We start from the raw sequence: 19,045 nt of genomic DNA on the forward strand, positions 1-19,045 counted from the left end.
TTCATATGAGTGGTAATAGTTTCAATTTCATCCTCTGAAAATTGTCTGTTCATAACCTTTGACTATTTATCAATTGGAGAATGGCTTGATTTCTTATAAATTTGAGTCAGTTCTCTATATATTTTGGAAATGAGGCCTTTATCAGAACCTTTAACTGTGAAAATGTTTTCCCAGTTTGTTGCTTCCCTTCTAATCTTGTTTGCATTAGTTTTATTTGTACAAAGGCTTTTTAATTTGATGTAATCAAAATTTTCTATTTTGTGATCAGTAATGGTCTCTAGTTCATCTTTGGTCACAAATTTCTTTCTCCTCCACAAGTCTGAGAGATAAACTATTCTATGTTCCTCTAATTTATTTATAATCTCGTTCTTTATGCCTAGGTCATAGACCCATTTTGATCTTATCTTGGTATATGGTGTTAAGTGTGGGTCCATGCCTAATTTCTGCCATACTAATTTCCAGTTATCCCAGCAGTTTTTATCAAATAATGAATTCTTTTCCCAGAAGTTAGGGGCTTTGGGTTTGTCAAACACTAGATTGCTATAATTGACTATTCTGTCTTGTGAGCCTAGCCTTTTCCACTGATGAGCAGAAAGGTTCTGAAGTTTTAATTGTATTATAAGGATTTGTGTTAGCACTTGGTTCGGGGGCTTATTTTCCCATGCTTTAAAGGGAGAGCGTTATTTGAGAGCCTATGTTTTTTCATGCAACTACTTTATAAGATTGCTGTGAGGATCAAATGAGATAATATTTGTAAAAGGGTTGGCACAGTACCTGGCTTATTTCCTTCTTTGCTTTCCTTCTACCATTCTCAGTGAGTATTTAAAGGCTACCAATTCTTATTTGAGCACAAAAGAAGACAGAGACATTAATTGTGATAAGCTAAGACTCCTGGGCAAGCAATCATGATCCATGGATCTTTCCTAGAACAGTGACCATGAGGATAAGAGCCTTGTTATTTGTTATAAATATGGTTATGTGGGGTGAGTATAAATAGAGCTGAAAACTCTAGGACTTAGTGCTTTATTTGTTACCCAGACTTAATTATTGAATGGGTGTGACCTCAGTCAAACTGAGACCTGTTGAAGACCTAAATTTAAAAAAGACCAAGATCTCCCATTTCAACAAGGGCCATCTGCAGTTGCTCTGATCTCTATCTGGCCACTGGATCCAGATAGCTCTGAAGGGAAAGTGAGGCAGGTGACTTTGCACTTAAATCCAATCCATTTACATCCCCTCTGGTCCTCTTTAAGAACAAAGGATAAATAACAAGGCAAGCATGCTGTGTCAAGCCTGATGGACTCTTGAGAATCTTACTCATGACAACAGGTGATGAAGTAGAGGAAGATGAATGGAAAGAAGAAAGAGAAAGGACAGTGTTATGGGGTTAATGTGGTTGGAGAGAAAGTTGTGTTAATAAGTAGTGATGAATATCAACTCCCTTAAAACTGCCCCAGCATCAAATACTCCTAGATTTCCAGTTTAGCCTTTGTAATAGAGAAAAGTATTTAAGTAGACATCACCTGGGACTTGGTCCAATTCTAGGAACTGAAAACTTGGAAGGCAAATGAATTGATTGAGGAGTAAGGTGAAATGGCTCTTTGGAATTGAAGACCCAATAGAGACCCCTGAGGAGTTGTACATGGAGCTGTTCAGGAGAGCTGAGCCATATGAGTAGGGTAGATTGAATTTTCTAATTGTGTATGTAATGATTCCAAGAAAACTATTGAGGAGCAGCAGAGTAAAGTTTTATTTTGTTTTGTTTTTAACTTAAGGTTTCAATAGGAGTGTTCTGTGGAGGAGAAACTCAGGGAATCGGTTCAGTTTATGTGGTCTATTGTTAAAACATGACTGAAATTTCAAATGTAAGAGAAGAAAGACACCAGACTTGGTTAGAAACGATTAGTTTGACTTCTCTCTGCCACTAAGGAGCTATGTAACCTTGGATTTTATCTCTCTGGATAAACCATAATATGTGCTTCACCTGTCACACAGGGTTATTTACATGGCTCAAGTGATGTTGATGGTTGTGAAAAACCTTTGTAACCGTAGATTCAATGACTCTTTTGATGACTAATCCCTTGACACTAATGCCTTTGAAAACAATAAGAATGGGATAACAATAACAAAAATAATTTTTATTTCCTTGGAGGACAAAGGATCAAAGACTGTGTCATACAGTGGGTCTGACATCCCCAAGTATGCTTGTGAATGAGTCAGTGAATATGTGTGCTGTGGTTCCTATGGAATTTTCACTGGCCAGGATGTTCTGAGAGGAAAGACTCAACAAGTGGAGCTGTACCCCAACTTATTCCTCCTATTGTTATCCTTATGTAGATTAGATTTAGGCAAATTTTTTCTAGTTCCCAAATACTATAATGTAGAGATGAAGAGGAAGGAAAGCCTAGCAGATAAGCTATCACTTGAGTGAAGGGAAAAGGGGAAAAAGAATCACAAGGTCCGATTTACTGAAATAGTAGGTGATGACAGGTATCATGATTATGGAAGTAAGGTGGCTGCAATGGAACAGTAGAAGGTACAGAATCTCAGGGAAAGACTAATCACCCAGAACCAATGCCCTAGAGCTATTCTGAATGGTCTTTGAGAGTAAAGCCCTAGTAGCTGAAAGAAGCAGGTTGTTCCAATCCTAAGGTAAGGTCACCTTCTTTCCAACTCTTTAGGAGACATCATGGAGACAGGAGACTGAGTTTTGTATCCTGGCTCTCCAAATCATTCACATCATGGCCCTAGGCAAACTACTTAGTCTCTCTTCTCAAGTCCTTATCTACCAAATCCATAAGGCTTTTGGGAGGACAAAAGGATATTAAGAAATGTGGAAACCTATTTTTTAAAAAACACAGAAAGCAACATACAAATAATAGGGATAAATATTATTTGGACATGGGTCAGTAGTGGTGCTGGGTTCTAGAGGAGATACAATTCATTATTGGTGACCAGACTGGTTCTGCATCAATTTCACTTCCAAAGTCCCTTCCTGAAAGATAAAAGCTTCTGCAGATATTCAGCTGGCTATTTAGTATGTTTTCCATAATGTTCCCAAGGAGCTTTGGGTCAAACTAATAGAAATGTTGCTTCCCTTTGGTCTCAAGTCCCTCCTATGGTCTAGAACTATCCTATAACATCAGTGTCAGACCCTGTGTATACATATGTAGGTATTTGTGTCTATGTGGAGAAAGAAAAAGATCTAAGTACATGTCTGATTTATATATGTTTGCATATGTGAATTGTCTGTTTTACTGAAACTGAATGGGCAGAAAAGTTTTCCCTGTGGGAACCAATCCCTAAGTGTCAGAACTCAACAATGATTATGATGATGTCTTTATTTAAGTGCTTCTCCTCCCTCTTCCTTCCTCCTTCCTTCCCCCTCTACGCTTTCTTCTGTGTATGCAGCTGGAAGCTTCAGTCAGGTGCTAGGTGAACACCTGCATTGTGGGAATACACTGTCCTTGGGATATCAATAATAAGAACACCACAATAATAACAGTAACAAAAATAATAATAATATATCAAGTTTGTATAACATTTAAATGGTTTACAAAGCAATTTACAGGCATAATCTCACATCAACAAAACCCAAGTCTTTGTTCCTTCACTCAATTCTGCTTTCTTTAATATTGTAGTAATTGATGCCAATTGTATGCAGGGTTGAACTACAGGGTTTTTTCTGCTGTGAGTTTTGTTTCCTTTTCTGACAAGTTGTTGCCTCATACTGAAGTCATCACCACCTGTGGCCTTTGGATCTGGATCTAGAAAGAAAAGGTAACTATATGAATGCTAGGTTACTGGAAGGTGTTGAGGCTAGAGATAGATAAAGGTGGTGGAGATGCTAGAAATAAGGGAAGATTCCTCCCATCCATTCTGGGGTAGAAATTGATGTAATGGTGAGATCCAAACTAATGAACTGATCAGCCTGCCTTAAAATAATTAGGTGTGCTTCAACTATCACCTAGCTTGAATATCAGAAAATCCTTGTCATGGATGACCCATGGGCCAACCCCAAGAGGACAGAAAATATATTGTATGCTTTTTCTCCTAAGTTCTCCACCCCACCCCTCTCTTATTTATCTTCCTAGATAAGATTATATTACAATGAAGGATAAAAACCACTTAGGAGAGACCTCATGATACATCAAGATGCAACCTGAGGAGATAGGCATATGGATATGGTGATAGTAGAAGAAAGCAGTCTTACCAAATATGGGAGCCATCTTTTCTCCAACAATAACCTTTTTGGGGTAATTGTCAAATGCCAGAACCATGGGGATGCCTTAGTGCGCAGGGCCTAGAGTCACTGCCCCAATTTGCTACAGCTTAGGGATAGTACTGCTTGGTCTGAAAATTCTGTACCAGGAAACTTCCTGCTTACCTTCTTTTCAGGGTCAATGTGACCCAAAGAGGGCTGGAAATTACTATAAATGGAATCCATGTTAAGGGAATTTTCTTGTTCTAGAGAAAAAGAAAACAGGAAGGAAGATGGCATTGACAAGGGAGCCCCAAAACTCTCTGAAAACTCCTTAAAGGACAGATTCTCCATGAATCCTGCCACTGTAAAGACCCCACTTAAGGACAATCAATTTCATTCTGCTATCTAGGTGGGGCTGGTTGAGTCCTAAGCTGGAGAATTCCAACCTTATTCAATTGAAGATTTTCTATTCAATTCCAGATCAAACTCCACCTATCAGCTTCATCAGGAGGTGGAGCAGACCTCAGCTTGTAGTCAAAGGCTTCTATTATAAAAAGAACCAATTTTAAACTCAATCCTTGCAGAGGAGCTAATATGCCATCCATGGCCAGAAGGGGGTTCCCAAAACTCCCTACCCATGCACTGAATCCCAAGGGAATTTAGGGGAGCCAAACCTCTTCATTTGGTTTCCTGAACTCTGAACCTGCCACTAACCTCATCATTTAACTCCCTGACCACCAGGAACCCTAATCTCCTCATTTTGGTTCCCTGAATCTAATCTCATCATTTGGTTCCCTAACCAGGAACCCCAAAATCTAGATTTCATGATTTGGTTCCCTGACCAGGAATCCCAAAATCTAGATCTCATCAGCATAGTTGTGAAGGTAGACATTTCTTTCACATTTTGTTTCTCCCATCCTTTACAGTGCTTTGTTATCCCACTTTCTTGCTGTCATCATAGTCTCAGAAATTATGTGATGCCCAGAGATTTAGAACTTGGAACTACCTTCTTTTCCTCATATCTTTAAACCTCAGAATTCCCTGACATTCCTTACAAGTGCCTCCCTCCAGCCCCTTGGAACCCAAGGAGGGCTGCTAGTACCTTCACAGATGTCAAAGCCTATATTCTGGAAGCTCCCAGGGGCTGGTCCTCCATCCTCTTCATGCCATTTATATACTTGATCCAGCTTGGTCTTTTGCCTGTTGACAAAAATGTCAGAATGACCGGGGGGGGGGGGCATACTCCCATCAGAACTGGGAACTCAGAACAATGCCCATAAAACTCAGAGAAGCTGTCCCCTGAAGAGATGGCTTAAAGAGCACCCAATCTAGATATGACTTCTTCAGAGCATCTTTCCTCCCAACCTTTAATGGCTATCCTGAAAATATGAAGAATCACAAGGGCTGAAGATGAGTATAAAATGTAAGAAGTAAAGGTAGAGATGGCTCACCTTTGGGTCTTCCTCCAGGACCGGTGCAAGAAGACAGAGAGAACAACAATGGCGATCGACAACACTCCCCCTAATGTTCCTACTAACCCGTACACCAGATTTTTACTGATGCTGAAGTTACAGGTTTCTCCCTGGTACCAGTGTGTGTCTGTGACGAAACAGCTGTTAAATGACAATAAGGGCAGAAGAGAAAGAAAATTTAAGTAAAGATGATGGACACTTTCTTCTCACTCTACCCAATTTCTAGGATTCTTTTAAGAAGGTTGGGAAGAAGGTAAAGATGTATTCAGGTTCTAGGAACTAGAATATATGAGGGCCCTCAGAAGAAGGAAAGATGAATGAAACAATGTGAGCAGGAATGTGGGTGGAGTTCTGCTTCAAAGAAAATTTTTCAAAGGGCTATCAAATTTTGCATATCCTTTGCTCCAACTCTGCTGGGCTTGTATCCCAAAGAAATCATAAAAAAGGAAGGGGATCCACATGCAAAGGTGTTAGTAAGTGGCCCTTTTTGTGATGGCTGGAGACTGAATGCATGCCTTTCAGTTGGAAAATAGCTGAATATGTTATGGTATATGATTGTTACAGAATGTTATTCTTCTATAAGAATGATCAACAGGATGATTTCAGAAAGACCTGTAGAGACTTGCATGAACTGATGCAGAGGGAAGTGAATAGAATCAGGAGAACATTATACATGGCAACAATAAAATTATGTGATGATCAACTCTGATGGATGTGACTCTTTTCAACAATGAGATGATTCCATTCCCTGACATAGGTGAAACAGCTTATACAAAATTATTCCTTTTAAAAATAACTTCCTGAGTGGAAAAAACAAACAAATAAAAAACATTTATTTAAAAAAAAATAACAACAACCTTCCTCCCTCCTCCCCCCCCCAAAAATGAGGTGATTCAGGCCAATTCCAATAGACTTGTGATGGAAAGAGCCATCTGACCCAAAGAGAAGACTATGGGGACTGAATGTGTATCACAACATAGTATTTTCACCGTTTTTATTGTTGTTTGCTTGCTTTTTGTTTTCTTTCTCATTTTTTTACTTTTTGATCTGATTTTTCTTGTGTGGGATGACAATTGTAGAAATATGTATAGCAGATTTACATATGTTTAACCTATAATGGATTACTTGCTGTCTAGAGAAAGGAATGGGGGAAAGGGAAGGAGAAACAATTTGGAACAGAAGGTTTTACAAGGGTAAATGTTGAAAACTATTTTTGCATATATTTTGAAAATAAAAAGCTATTATTTTTAAAATTTTTAATGGTCATAGCACTGTTTGGAAACTATGATTTTTATCTCTGTTTAGTATATGTTTTCCTCTGATACAGGAAAGATTCTGAAGCTGGTGTAATTGTCATAACATGGAGTCTTCAGTACCTAAAATCCATGGTTATTTTCTTTACCTCAAACAGTTTACAATGTATGTCAATGCACAGGACTTATTGATCATAAAATCTAGAGGTAGAAGGGACTCTAAGGAATCAGTCCATTCATCTTATTTTACAAATAAGAAAAGCTTATACATCCTAAATGACTACTCAGAGTCATCCAAGAAAGTCATAGCAGAACCAAAAACTGAATTCATATAATTTAATTCCAATTCCAGGGGTATTTCTGCTCCCACAAGGATACCCATGATAAGATAAAGCATTTAGGAATGATACCTGTAAGATTGCATTGCTCTGCCTCAAAGAGATCTTATGATTCTCTTGCCCTTTCTCTTGTAAATACAATTAACTCAGCAATAAAAACATAAAGACCAGTTTTGGAACACTAACCTGGAGGTTCTGGGTACTTAAGTCAGAAGTGTATAGTGTATAGACAACCTTAGAATGGGAGAGAAGTTAATGCCTTTATCACACAGTGGCTTCCCTTGGTCAACTGTGCAGCCTGCCTGACTTCTAATATTATTTCTTTCTCCCCCAAATTATTCCATGATGGCTCCATATGAAAGGGTTAAGGTAAGGGATTGGTCTAACTATTGGTCATCACATATTAATAATTCATCGTTGACAATTCAAACCAGTTCCAATTGTTCAATAATGAAAAGAGCCATCTACACCCAGAGAGAGGACTATGGGAACTGTGTGGACCACAACATAGCATTTTCATTCTTTTTGTTGATATTTGCTTGCATTTTGTTTTCTTTCTCAGGTGTTTTTTTTCCCTTCTTGATTCGATTTTTCTTGTGCAGCAAGATAAATGTATAAATATGTATATGTATACATATACATATATATATATGATTTAACATATATTTTAACACGTATTGGACTACTTGACATCTAGGGAGGGAGTAGGGGCAAGAAGGGGAAAATTTGGAACAGAAAGTTTTGCAAGGGTCAATGTTGAAAAATTCCCCATGCATATGTTTTATAAATAAAAATCTTTAGTTAAAAAAAAATCCATCATTAATTCTTCCTCCAACCTGTAACTCATCTGTAGACATCCCAGCTCACTTTATACAGACAAAACCGAAAAAAATTTTCCCATCTATCTATTACCACATAAGGGACACTCACTCCAACTCTCTACAGCAAATTCTGTTCTTCCCGTCGTCAAATCTGCTCAATGCTTCCTCCTTCCTAGAAGTTTCTCCAGTTATGCATGGTAATCCTTCCACTGACTTGCCCCCTACTTGGGGTCTTTTCAGGAAAAATGCAGTCAGGAGTATTGTGAGGCTCAAATAAGATAATGGATGAAAAGCGCTTCACAAGCCCCAAAACACTTTAAATGTTTTAATATTATTATTAGCTTACAGTCACCAGATCTCCAGTTTGGTGATGACTTTATTTCCTGAACCTTCTATTACTTACTCTCTTCTGAGTTCAAGTAATGTTTATTTAAGTGAATATTTAACAATTTGGCTCGCTAGAGGAAAAAAAGGTATACACACACATTTTTAAGTTGACATCATTAGCAATTTCTTAAATTTAAAGAATCCATAAAACCATAAATCAAGCCCTGATTTACATGTAGTATTTGTTGCCCTTTCTTAGGTATAAATGCTCACAATGAAAATTTAAGCAAGTTAAAGCAATTAGAGCTGGCTCCTGGTATACCACTGGCAGCAACTGATAATTTCTTTGTATTTATGTTTATGTTTATGTTAATGGGATTTAATTTTTCTTTTTTGTGCCAGTATGTCTTTCTTCACATTTGAATGATGGCTATCCCATACAGACTAAGTAAGAATTCTCCATGAAAATGAACATGGTTTCTTTTGTCAGCAACCTGAGGGCAAGGGCCAGGATGGCAGGCAGTGGAAGGGCAATAAGTAAGGACTTCTGACCAATAAGAAGATAGGACTGTTATAGAAATGATCACAGGGTTTTAGCCTACCTAGATCAAAACTTGCTTCTCTGGAGGAATAGGGAGAAATCTGGTTTAGGGATCCAGTCCAGGGAGGGCCCAGATGGGGATAGGAAAAAGGAGCTGGGACAATGCTATTGGGAGAGCGTAAGTACTCACAGGCATCGAGGTCCTAGATGAGGCTTCTTCAGCCCAAATTGACACGTTCCCTGGTTGCAGTTCAGTGATGATTCGAAGCCCATCGTACAGCGGTTAATACAGTGTGGTTGTTTATCCTTGTAGTCAATGTAGAAGAAATCCTTAAAATCATCTGCAACATTATTTCGGCATTCCTCTAGGAGAGAAGGTCAAGGGAATAAATAATACAACAGGAACTCTTTCCCTAGGATGGGCTCCAGAGTTCTCCCTAACCCCTGTCCTACCCCTTCTTTATGCCTACTTACTCAGAGGATCATAATGCACTACAGGCTCTTCCACAGTTGTCTTTACAGGATTGAAACACATGCCTGTAAAAAAAGAGTAAAACCAAAAAAAAAAATTGCCTGTTGTTGGCTTCTGTTACAAGCTTCCTCTCCAGGATTGGGGGATTAGGAAACATTTTAGGAGGTGGGGAAGAAAGGGAATATAGGCTTCCTACCTTTGTGCTTCAGATCCCAGATCTTCAGGCTTCACATACTTAGCCCTTTGAAATTCAGATTTTTTTCCCCCATAAGTCCACCACCTAATTTTATGCTCAGAATTGTTTTCTCCTTTATAACTCCACCAACATTTTTCTACAAGCTCATCTCCATTCTGGCACTGTGGTTACTGAGAATCTCCTGGAAGATGCTGGTTTCTTTATAGTTGAACTATATCTCTGAATCTACACCTGATTTTTTTTTCAGCTTAGCCTAGAGTGCTGGGCCTGAAGTTAGGAAATCCTGGATTCAACTCAAGACTCAAATACTAACTAGCTGTCTGATCTTGGTCAACTCATTTACTCTATGCCTCAATTTTCTTATCTGTAAAATGGGGATAATAATAGTACCTACCTTCTAAGATTTTTGTATCAAATGAAATTTTTGTATTGTGCTTAAAATAGTGTCTGGTATTTAATAGTTGCTTAATAAATTTTTGTTTCTTCCTTCCCACATTTCTGACTGCCACCTCCTCACAGAAGGTGAGCCCTAGGTGGGATTTAAGGACTGTCCAGTTGGAATACATCTGCTTTCAATTCTGCCTTCTTGCCCCTTCTCCCTCAGATGGGAGAGAGAGGCAAGGCCATGGAAAAGTGATAATCTGAGACAAAGAACTCCTTCCTTTTGTCTCAGGAGATTCAATACAATTTAACAAACTTTTATTAATTGCCTATGGTATGTAAAAGGATAGATAATATGGCATAAAGGCTAAAGGACTGAGGTGAGAGTTAGGAAGCTGGGTTCAAATCCTTCCTCTAACCACAGGCAAGCCATTTAACTTCTCAGAGGTCCTGACAAGTCCCTTAAGACCAAGAAAATGAGAATCTGTATTGGTGGAGGGAGTTTCCACAGTGGGAGTTGTCTACACTGATGAAATCACAGGTCTGGACCCAAAAGAAAACGTGAAAAACACTAGCCTTAGGTACTGGGAAAGATGCTGCCCTCCTGGAATTTACAGTAGTAGGGAAATAACATACGTAGAGAAATAGTAAATACATAATTTGTGATAGTCTATTATTAGAGAGATCTTATATGTTCAAGGTCTGAGATGGGGGATTGTTAAGGACAAAGAACCTAATGGCATACTTTCTAGGGGAAGTGGTTTTTGAGTTGACTTTTAAGAGAGAGGTAAAAATTCATCAAATACAAGGGAGAACATTTCAGACATAAGGACCAACCTGGTAGGAACAAAGATGGGCACAGAGGTAATTAGTACATCATGTACTTAGAGAGGGGTAATAAGAAACAAAGTTTGGTAAGCAGGGGTGAGATGGAGCACTTACCTGTGCAATTTTCACCTGTTTGCTCCTTGGTTGCTTTTATAATTGTGTCCTGTACTATCTGTGTGATATTCTTCAGTTCTAACTGGAAATCTGGGGTGAAATCTGTTGACAGGATCACTTCATGATCCACCACTATACTGCCATTTCTGAGAAAAGAAAAGACTATGTCATATCAACTTTTCAATGCCCAAGGGTGGTAAACAAATTAATCTAACTACAATAAATGTCTGGTCTCAGCTATTCCTTCTTTTTTTTAATTTTTAAATAACTTTTTATTGATAGAACGCATGCCAGGGTAATTTTTTACATTATCCCTTGCACTCACTTCTGTTCTGATTTTTCCCCTCCCTCCCTCCACCCCCTCCCCCAGATGCAAGCAGTCCTATACATGTTAAATAGGTTAACAGTATATCCTGGATACAATATATGCAACAGTTCTCTTGTTGCACAGGGATAATTGGATTCAGAATGTATAAATAACCCGGGAAGAAAAACAAAAATGCAAGCAGTTTATATCAAAGAGATCCACTTCCATCAGAATACATCCTCATACAGTATCATTGTTGAGGTATATAATGATCTCCTGGTTCTGCTCATTTCACTTAGCATCAGTTCATGTAAGTCTCACCAGTCCTCTCTGTATTCATCCTGCTGGTCATTTCTTAGAGAACAATAATATTCCATAACATTCATATACCACAATTTACTCAACCATTCTCCAATTGATGGGTATCCATTCATTTTCCAGCTTCTAGCCACTACAAATAGGGCTGCCACAAACATTTTGGCACATACAGGTCCCTTTCCCTTCTTTAGTATCTCTTTGGGGTATAAGCCCAGTAGTAACACTGCTGGGTCAAAGAGTATACACAGTTTGATAACTTTTTGAGCATAGTTCCAAATTTCAGCTACTCCTTCTTTCAAGAGGGAATTCTCTTCAAAGAGATAGGGGAGCAGCTGGAATACCCTTTACCCATAGTCATAGTCACACCTTCCTTAGACTCAGCAATCTAGGTACCATCTTCCATTTATCCCAACTGCCAAATCTTGTTTCTTTTTTTTACAACATCACTCTGATTTACTCCCTTCTCTTCACTCACATAGCCATTACCTGAATTCAGACCTAGCTTAAACAATTGTAATAGCTTTCTAACTGGTCTCCTCTCTCCAAATCTCTCTCCACTCCAATTCATTTTCACAGAACTATCAAAGTTATTTGCCTAAAATAGAGTTCTGACCATATCACCTCCCTACTTGATAAACTCTACTGGCTCTCTATTTACCTGTAGAATCAAATAATAAATTCCCTTTTGGCTTGTAAAGATCTTTACAACCTGGTCTTTCCTATACACATTACTCCTCTCCATGAATTGTACATTCCAACCATACTGGCTTTCTTGCTATCCCTCAAATACACTCTCTCTCATCAAGAAGACTTTGCTTTGCTGTTCCCCATGCTGCAACAGTCTCCTGCTTGCCCCTCTGCCTTTTAGAATCCCTGACCTTCAAAACTCAAATGCTACCTTCTGCAGGAGGTGTCCCTTGGCCTCCCTTTCTACCCACCTATCTCCAGCTAAGAATGATTTCTTCTCTAAGGTTACTTGCTCCCATTCTTATATTTATCTTATATTTATTTATTGCTATAAAGGTTCACACTTAAGAATATAAGATCTTCAAGGCAGGGTTGTTGCTTTTCATTTGTGACCTCCACAAGCATTATGTGGACTTGTTGACTGATTGATTCATCCTTGAAGGATGCTGAAATGAGTAGGGAGAATATTCCAGCCTAATAGGTCATGAGTATGGCATAATTTCTCTCTCTTTATGGCTCTGCTTCCCCCAAGTTTACAAAGACTTACAAAAGACGCTTGATCTTCACACCAACATACTGAGGGATGTTTTTGTAAAACTCAGCCATCTGAAAAGCAAAGAGGCCACTGGGTTATCTAAATAGTCAAAATCATGATATTCCATAACCCCCCTCTTCCTTTCTCTGACCCCCCTATAAAATAGCCTTTCCTCTTAACATAGGCCTGTGAGAATGCACTTGTGTGAAAGTAGATTCTGAATGAAAAGGGTTTATAGCCAGAAGAATCCTCTTAGACCCTGAGGACATGAGGAAATTTGTTCTACCCCCTTTTTAGAGCAATGTCTCTGTGGAAGCGTTTAGCAAATGCTGCCATTAACTAATCCAAACCTCTTTCTTTTAGTCTTGTGCTTTCTCAAGTTAGCTCTCTTTCTCAAAGGCCATCACCTGTCTCTTTCAAGAAGGAATCTCCCTGTACCAGCACTGGAGAGGCCTGGAAGTGATGAGTGAGTCAGAAAAACCCCAATAAACCTGGACTAGTTTGCTATTCTAGTCTCCATCGATTCCTTCATGTATTGATAATTCAATTCTCTTCCAAAAGAGGAATGCAAGCCAGCTCCAACCTAATTATAATTTGTATTGTCCAACATCAGCTGGACTCTCTTGTAGCAAGCAGTTCTTTCCCTCCCTCTCTAATTCCATCTCATTTTTCCATGTGTCCCTTCCTTGATCACTGAGTCTTTTATTGAGAAAATTTAGACCATTCTCTGTGAAATTCCTCTTTTCCTATGATATTCATTTCAAACTTGACATTAGTCACTCTTTCCTCCTCCATAGTCTTTGACACACAGAGGTGTATCAAGACAAGTCTCTCTACTTATATACCTGATCCCATCAGAAACTGAGAAGGCTCAGTTTCTCCAGCAAATTTTTTCTTCCATCTGTCTACTCATTCTCTTGCAAATCTGCAACTCTTTATCTACTGATTTCTTCCTTAAACATGTTGGTATTTTTTTTTTTTAAACAATCTTCATGATACTCTACCATACCTTCAAATCTTATAACTCTCCTCTCAGTCAAACTCCTTGAAAAATCTACTTAGACCTGCTGCTTCCTTACTTCTCAACTCTGTAATCTGGCTTCCAACCTCATTATTCAGCTGAAATTACCTTCTCAAAAATTACCAGTGATTCCTAAATTGCCAAATCTTTGGTCTTTTTAAAAGTATTCCTCTTTTTTATTTGCTTCATTTGACACAGTTAACCATCCTCCCCTCAGATGCTCTCTACTAGATGGGTTTTCATTACATTATTCTTCTTGTTTCTAATGTCCAACCATCCCTTCAGTCTCCCTTGCTAGCCACCCCTATTCCAAACTTCCCTATTTTGGTTGAAAACACCACCATTCTTCTGGTATCCCAGGTCATTAACCTTGGGATTTTCCATCAACCCACTAATTCATTTATACTCACTTTATACTTTCCCCATCTCTTAGTTGTTTCTATAATCCATCTTTTGCCTTACCCCTTCCTTGTGTTCACACAGGCTCAGGTCTTCATCAACTCCTATTTAGATAAGTCCTTCCTAATTGGCCTCTCTGTATCAAATCCTTCAACTACAATCTATCCCAAACATTGCTGTTTAAAGCAATTTTCCTTAAAAATCGATTTCCTTAAGAATCAATTCTGTTGAATTTTGATTGTCTTTAGTATAAAATATAAACTCCTCTTTAATTTTTAAAGCCATGGCTTCAAATCTATCTTTCAGCATCTTTGGATATTACTTCTTTTCCTTTTGTCATTTAGTTTTTCAATTGTGCCTGATTCTTCTTGACCCCTTTTGGTGTTTTCTTGATAAAAAACTTTGGAGTAGTTGGCCATTTCCTTTTCCAGTTCATTTTACAAATGAAAACTCTGGAAAACAGAGTTAAGTGACTTGCCTAAAACCAGATTTGAACTTGGGAAGATCAGGCCTAGCACACTTTCCACTGTCACCTAGTAGCCCTTCCCTTGTGCTATCTAATTAAATGGGTTTTGTCCCTGTTCTTCACACACAACATTTCATCTCCTATCTCCCTACTTTTGCACTGGTCATTCCCCTATTCCTGGAAAGCATTTCCTCATCACCTCCACTTTCTAAAGTAAAATATCTTATTAGTGGTTGGAATAGTGCTCATCTACATCATTTCACTCCTGTTGCGGATCTCATTCCACTGCTATTTTCCCTGAGATGGTAATATTAAGAAACAAAGTCAGAGTGAGTGGTAAAAGCTGAAGGCAGAGAATCTAATGGAAAAAGCATTTACTCAGGTGTTGTGAGAGAACTGGGCTGAATCTTTTTTCTGCTTTTAATTGGTTGTGTGACATTAGGTAAGTAACTTAAATAAGTCACTTAACTCTTCTAGATCCTCTCATGAAATCAGGGAATGTACTAGATGACCTCTAAGCTTCCTGAAAAATTCAATACCCTTATAGTCCATTGATTGATACCTGGTCTTCGAATTGTTGAGTGAAATTCATATAGGCCTCCGAGGATGAGTTTTCTAAGTCCTGTGTAAATTCCATACTGGTCACAGACACTTTCACTTCCACGGTAGCATTGACTTTTTCTGGAGGAGGCGCTGATAGAAATGGACTTGATTATGAGCATACCAATCATTCACAATGAACCCCCTTTTGCCCCCTTGCTTTTGATCCCCCCTTTCCCTGAGAATCGGGGCTTCTTTGGCCCCTTTTCACTCCCCTGAACCCAGCTCAGCTATTAATATAGCTCTGAGACCCAGAGAGGCTGGCTTACCTATTGGAATGTTTTCTACAACCATTTCACATGTGGGGCCATAGAAGATGCTGGTACAGATGCACTTGATCCCATCCCAGGTGCCCCCATTCTGGCAAAAAATTGCCTTGTCCTGGCATTGCTTTCCACTATAACCAGTGGGACAGAGACAGAGGGTTCCATTCCAAGTACCTCCATTGAAGCATTCCACTGAAAGGAGTAAGAAACTCAATACAATATGGAGAAGGGAAGAACTGGAAGAAAGGAAGTTGTAGGAGGTCAAAACAAAAAGTTTAGGAGAGAAAAAGATGAATCTTGTGGGGAAGAGAAAAGTGAAAACAACAAAGAAAGAGATACACACTGTGCAAGACATTGACACGGAGAAAGAGTATCAAACATATTTTGCCTGGATTCGCTCCCATTCATTTAGACTCACTTTATACTCCTCCTATCCCAGTGATTCTGAATCCCTAGCTATAGATGTACAAATCCCATTTCCCCATCCCTTGAACTTATCCCCAGCTCCTTCCACTGTGCTCTCTAGAATGCTTCCTTCTTCCTTCCTTTTCTTCATCTTAAATTTCTTCCTTTCCTTTCTGTTTTTCTGGCCCTATGAATTTCCTCTTGATGAAACCATTTCCCTCTCCATCATTTCCAGTACTCAAATAAAGATTCCTCCTCATTTTCTATCTTACATATAGGTTCTTCCACTATCTCCCCTTTTACTCCAGTCTCAGATAAAGAGGTGATCCTTCTCTCCTTACCAGAGCCAATCCTCTATCTTTTACCCTATCCTCTCCCAATTTCCCTAGCAGATTGATTCCATCGGCTTCCCCCTTTCCCCTTCTCAATCTTTATTCCCCTCTATGAATTCCAAGATCCAGTTTTATTACAGTTCCTGAAATAAGACATTGCATTATCCATCTCTATATTTTTGTATTGGCTATCCCCCAATCCTGGAATGTTTTTCATCTTGACCTCTGCCTCTTAATTCCCTCAGTTTCCTTCAAGACTCAACTTAAATTCTACTTTTTGCAGGAGGCATTTTCCAGTCCCCCAAGCTACTAATAGTCTCAGATTACCTACTGTTAACTCTGGCTATGTTGTATATGTACTTACTTACTCAGATGCTGACTCCCTCATGAGAATGTAAGCTTCTCCAGGGCAGGTATTATTCTTGCCATGCTTTATATGCCTAGTGCTTAAGAAATTCTTGTTGACTGACTGACAAACAGAAGGAGAAATTGAAAGGGCAAAAAAGATAAGTGCAGCACAAGTGGCATCTGGAATAAGAATTGGGAAGAAGCAAAAAAGAGGAAAGGATGTATTGAGGCAAATTCATGTATGATTACTTATGCTTTAGGAGCCATTTAAGCACTAAATTAGAAATTTTTGAGGAAAAGCAAAGATGATTCATAAATATTCATGAAGTATGTGGTTCGTAGGAAAAAAGCCAAAGCCCTATACTAACATAAGGTCACAATGCATTCATGATTTAGACATAATCTAAACAAGATTATGACATAATATGATATAAACAATCTAAGATATAATATAAACAAATTAGGAGAACAAGGGATAATCTAACTTTCAGATCTGTGGAGAAGAGAGGAATTTATGGTCAAAGAAGAACTACAGAACATTATGAAATACAAAATTACTCATTTTGATTACATTAAATTTAAAAGATTTTGCACAAACAAAACCAATGCAGCCAAGATTGGAAGGAAGAAAGCTGGGGGAAAATGCTTAAAGCCAGTGTTTCTGATAAACACCTCATTCTAAAATATATAGAGAATTGAGAATACAGATCATCCCTCAATTGAAAAATAGTAAAAGAATATGAACAGAAAATTTTCAGATGAAGAAATTAAAGCTATCTCTGGTAATATGAAAAAATACTCTAAATCACTATTGATTAAAAAAATGCAAAACAAGGCAACTCAGAGGTACCACTTCATTCCTCTCAGATTGATTGAGATTCCAGGAAAAGATAGTGATGAATGTTGCAGGGGATGGGGAAAACTGGGACACTAATGCATTACTGATGGAATTGTGAGATGATCCAAGCAATTTAGAGTACAATTTGAAACCATGCCCAAAAGGCTATAAAACTGTGCATACCCTTTGATTCAGCAGTGTTTCTCCTGGGTGTGAATTCCAAGAGACCATAAAAGAAGGAAAAGGACCCATATGCAAAAATGATTGTAGGAGCTCTTTTTGAAATGGCAAGGAACTGGAAATTGAGTGAATAATCTTCAATTGGGGAATTACTAAATAAGTTAAGGTATATGAATATAATCAAATAGTATTGTTCTATATAAAATGATGAGCAGGCTGACTTCAGAAAAACTTAGAAAGACTTACATGAACAGATACTAAGTGAAATGAGTAGAAACAAGAAAATATTGTACACTGTAACAAGATTATGTGATGATGAACTATGATGGACTTTGCGCTTTTCAACAATAAAGCAATTCTAGATAATGCCAAGAGACTTGTGATGGAAAGTGATATTCACATCCAGAGAGAGAAGTATAAAGACTTAATGTGAATAAAAGCACAATATTTTATCCTTTTTCTGTTGTACTTTGCATCCGTTCTCATGGTGGTTTTCTATATTTTAATTTGATTTTGATTTTTTGCTTAGCTTGACAAATATAAAAATATCTTTAGAAGAACTGCAAAAGGATAATCTATATTTAGATAACTTGAAACCTTAAAGAGGGGAGAGGAAAGTGAGAAAAATAACTGCATGTATTTGAAAAATTAAAATAACATTATAATTTTCAATGTAAAATGAAACATAAAAAAAGAAAATGAAAAGAACAAGAACTGTAAAATGAGATTTAGGAATTGTTAAGTGTTAGGAAAAATAAATATATAGAAGAGAACATGCTCAGGTTAATGGGAAAAAAGAAAAGATGATGAAAACAGAATGGTCCTAGGAGTCATATCTGGTGAAAGTTGAAAATAGTGAAGAGAAATTAAAATGCAAGAGAAGCTGAAACTGCAAAAAAAAAAAAAAAAAAAAAAAACAGTTCTAAACAAAAAGGCAGAATCGAAAGATACCATTAATGAAAGGCGGGAATCAAGGGAAAAAAATTTGGAAAGAGAAGGGTACCCAAGAAACACTTACTTGGCTTAATGGTTGATTTAGTGGTGATTGGAACAGCAGTAGTCATTGTTGATGCTTCTTGGGAAGGACTGACAGATGTTGGGGATCCAGTAAACACTGTGGAAGTCTCTGTGGTACTCAGAACTGTGGGAGTGGTGGTTGAGGAGTCAGGGGAAGTTGTGACACTTTCTGATGTTGCAGGAGAAGCAGGGGTCGTTATAGATGCTTCTTGGGAAGGACTGACAGATGTTGGGGACACAGTACTCACTGTGGAAGTCTCTGTGGTACCCAGAACAGTGGGAGTGGTGGTTGAGGAGGCAGGGGAACTTGTGACACTTTCTGATGTCACAGGAGAAGCAGTGGTCATTGTTGATGTTTCTTGGGAAGGACTGACAGATG

The 19,045-nt window shown here is 38.2% G+C and overlaps 1 protein-coding gene across 1 annotated transcript; it reads right to left on the reverse strand.

The window, feature by feature from the left end:
• Positions 1 to 3,499: 3,499 nt before the first annotated feature.
• MUC17 (mucin 17, cell surface associated) lies at positions 3,500 to 18,771 on the reverse strand. The gene is made up of 11 exons (XM_051995958.1): positions 18,668 to 18,771; positions 15,550 to 15,738; positions 15,243 to 15,373; positions 12,807 to 12,865; positions 10,948 to 11,093; positions 9,431 to 9,493; positions 9,147 to 9,321; positions 5,656 to 5,817; positions 5,307 to 5,404; positions 4,388 to 4,467; positions 3,500 to 3,767 (listed from the first exon to the last, which is right to left on the reverse strand). The coding sequence occupies exons 1-11, from the start codon at positions 18,711 to 18,713 to the stop codon at positions 3,726 to 3,728; spliced, it is 1,191 nt and encodes a 396-aa protein (XP_051851918.1). The 5' UTR covers positions 18,714 to 18,771; the 3' UTR covers positions 3,500 to 3,725.
• Between the last annotated feature and the right edge of the window lie 274 nt (positions 18,772 to 19,045).

Source organism: Antechinus flavipes, chromosome 4 (genome assembly GCF_016432865.1).
Source record: "Antechinus flavipes isolate AdamAnt ecotype Samford, QLD, Australia chromosome 4, AdamAnt_v2, whole genome shotgun sequence".
Lineage (NCBI taxonomy): Eukaryota > Metazoa > Chordata > Mammalia > Dasyuromorphia > Dasyuridae > Antechinus > Antechinus flavipes.

Coding starts and splice junctions, on each gene's coding strand:
- MUC17 (XM_051995958.1), bottom strand. CDS start 18,713: ATGACTACTGCTGTTCCAATCACCACTAAATCAACCATTAAGCCAA. Junction 11,094..12,806: donor GTGAAGATCAAGCGTCTTTT/GTAAGTCTTTGT, acceptor TTCTTTTCTCAG/AAATGGCAGTATAGTGGTGG. Junction 9,322..9,430: donor AGTGCATTATGATCCTCTGA/GTAAGTAGGCAT, acceptor CTTCTCTCCTAG/AGGAATGCCGAAATAATGTT.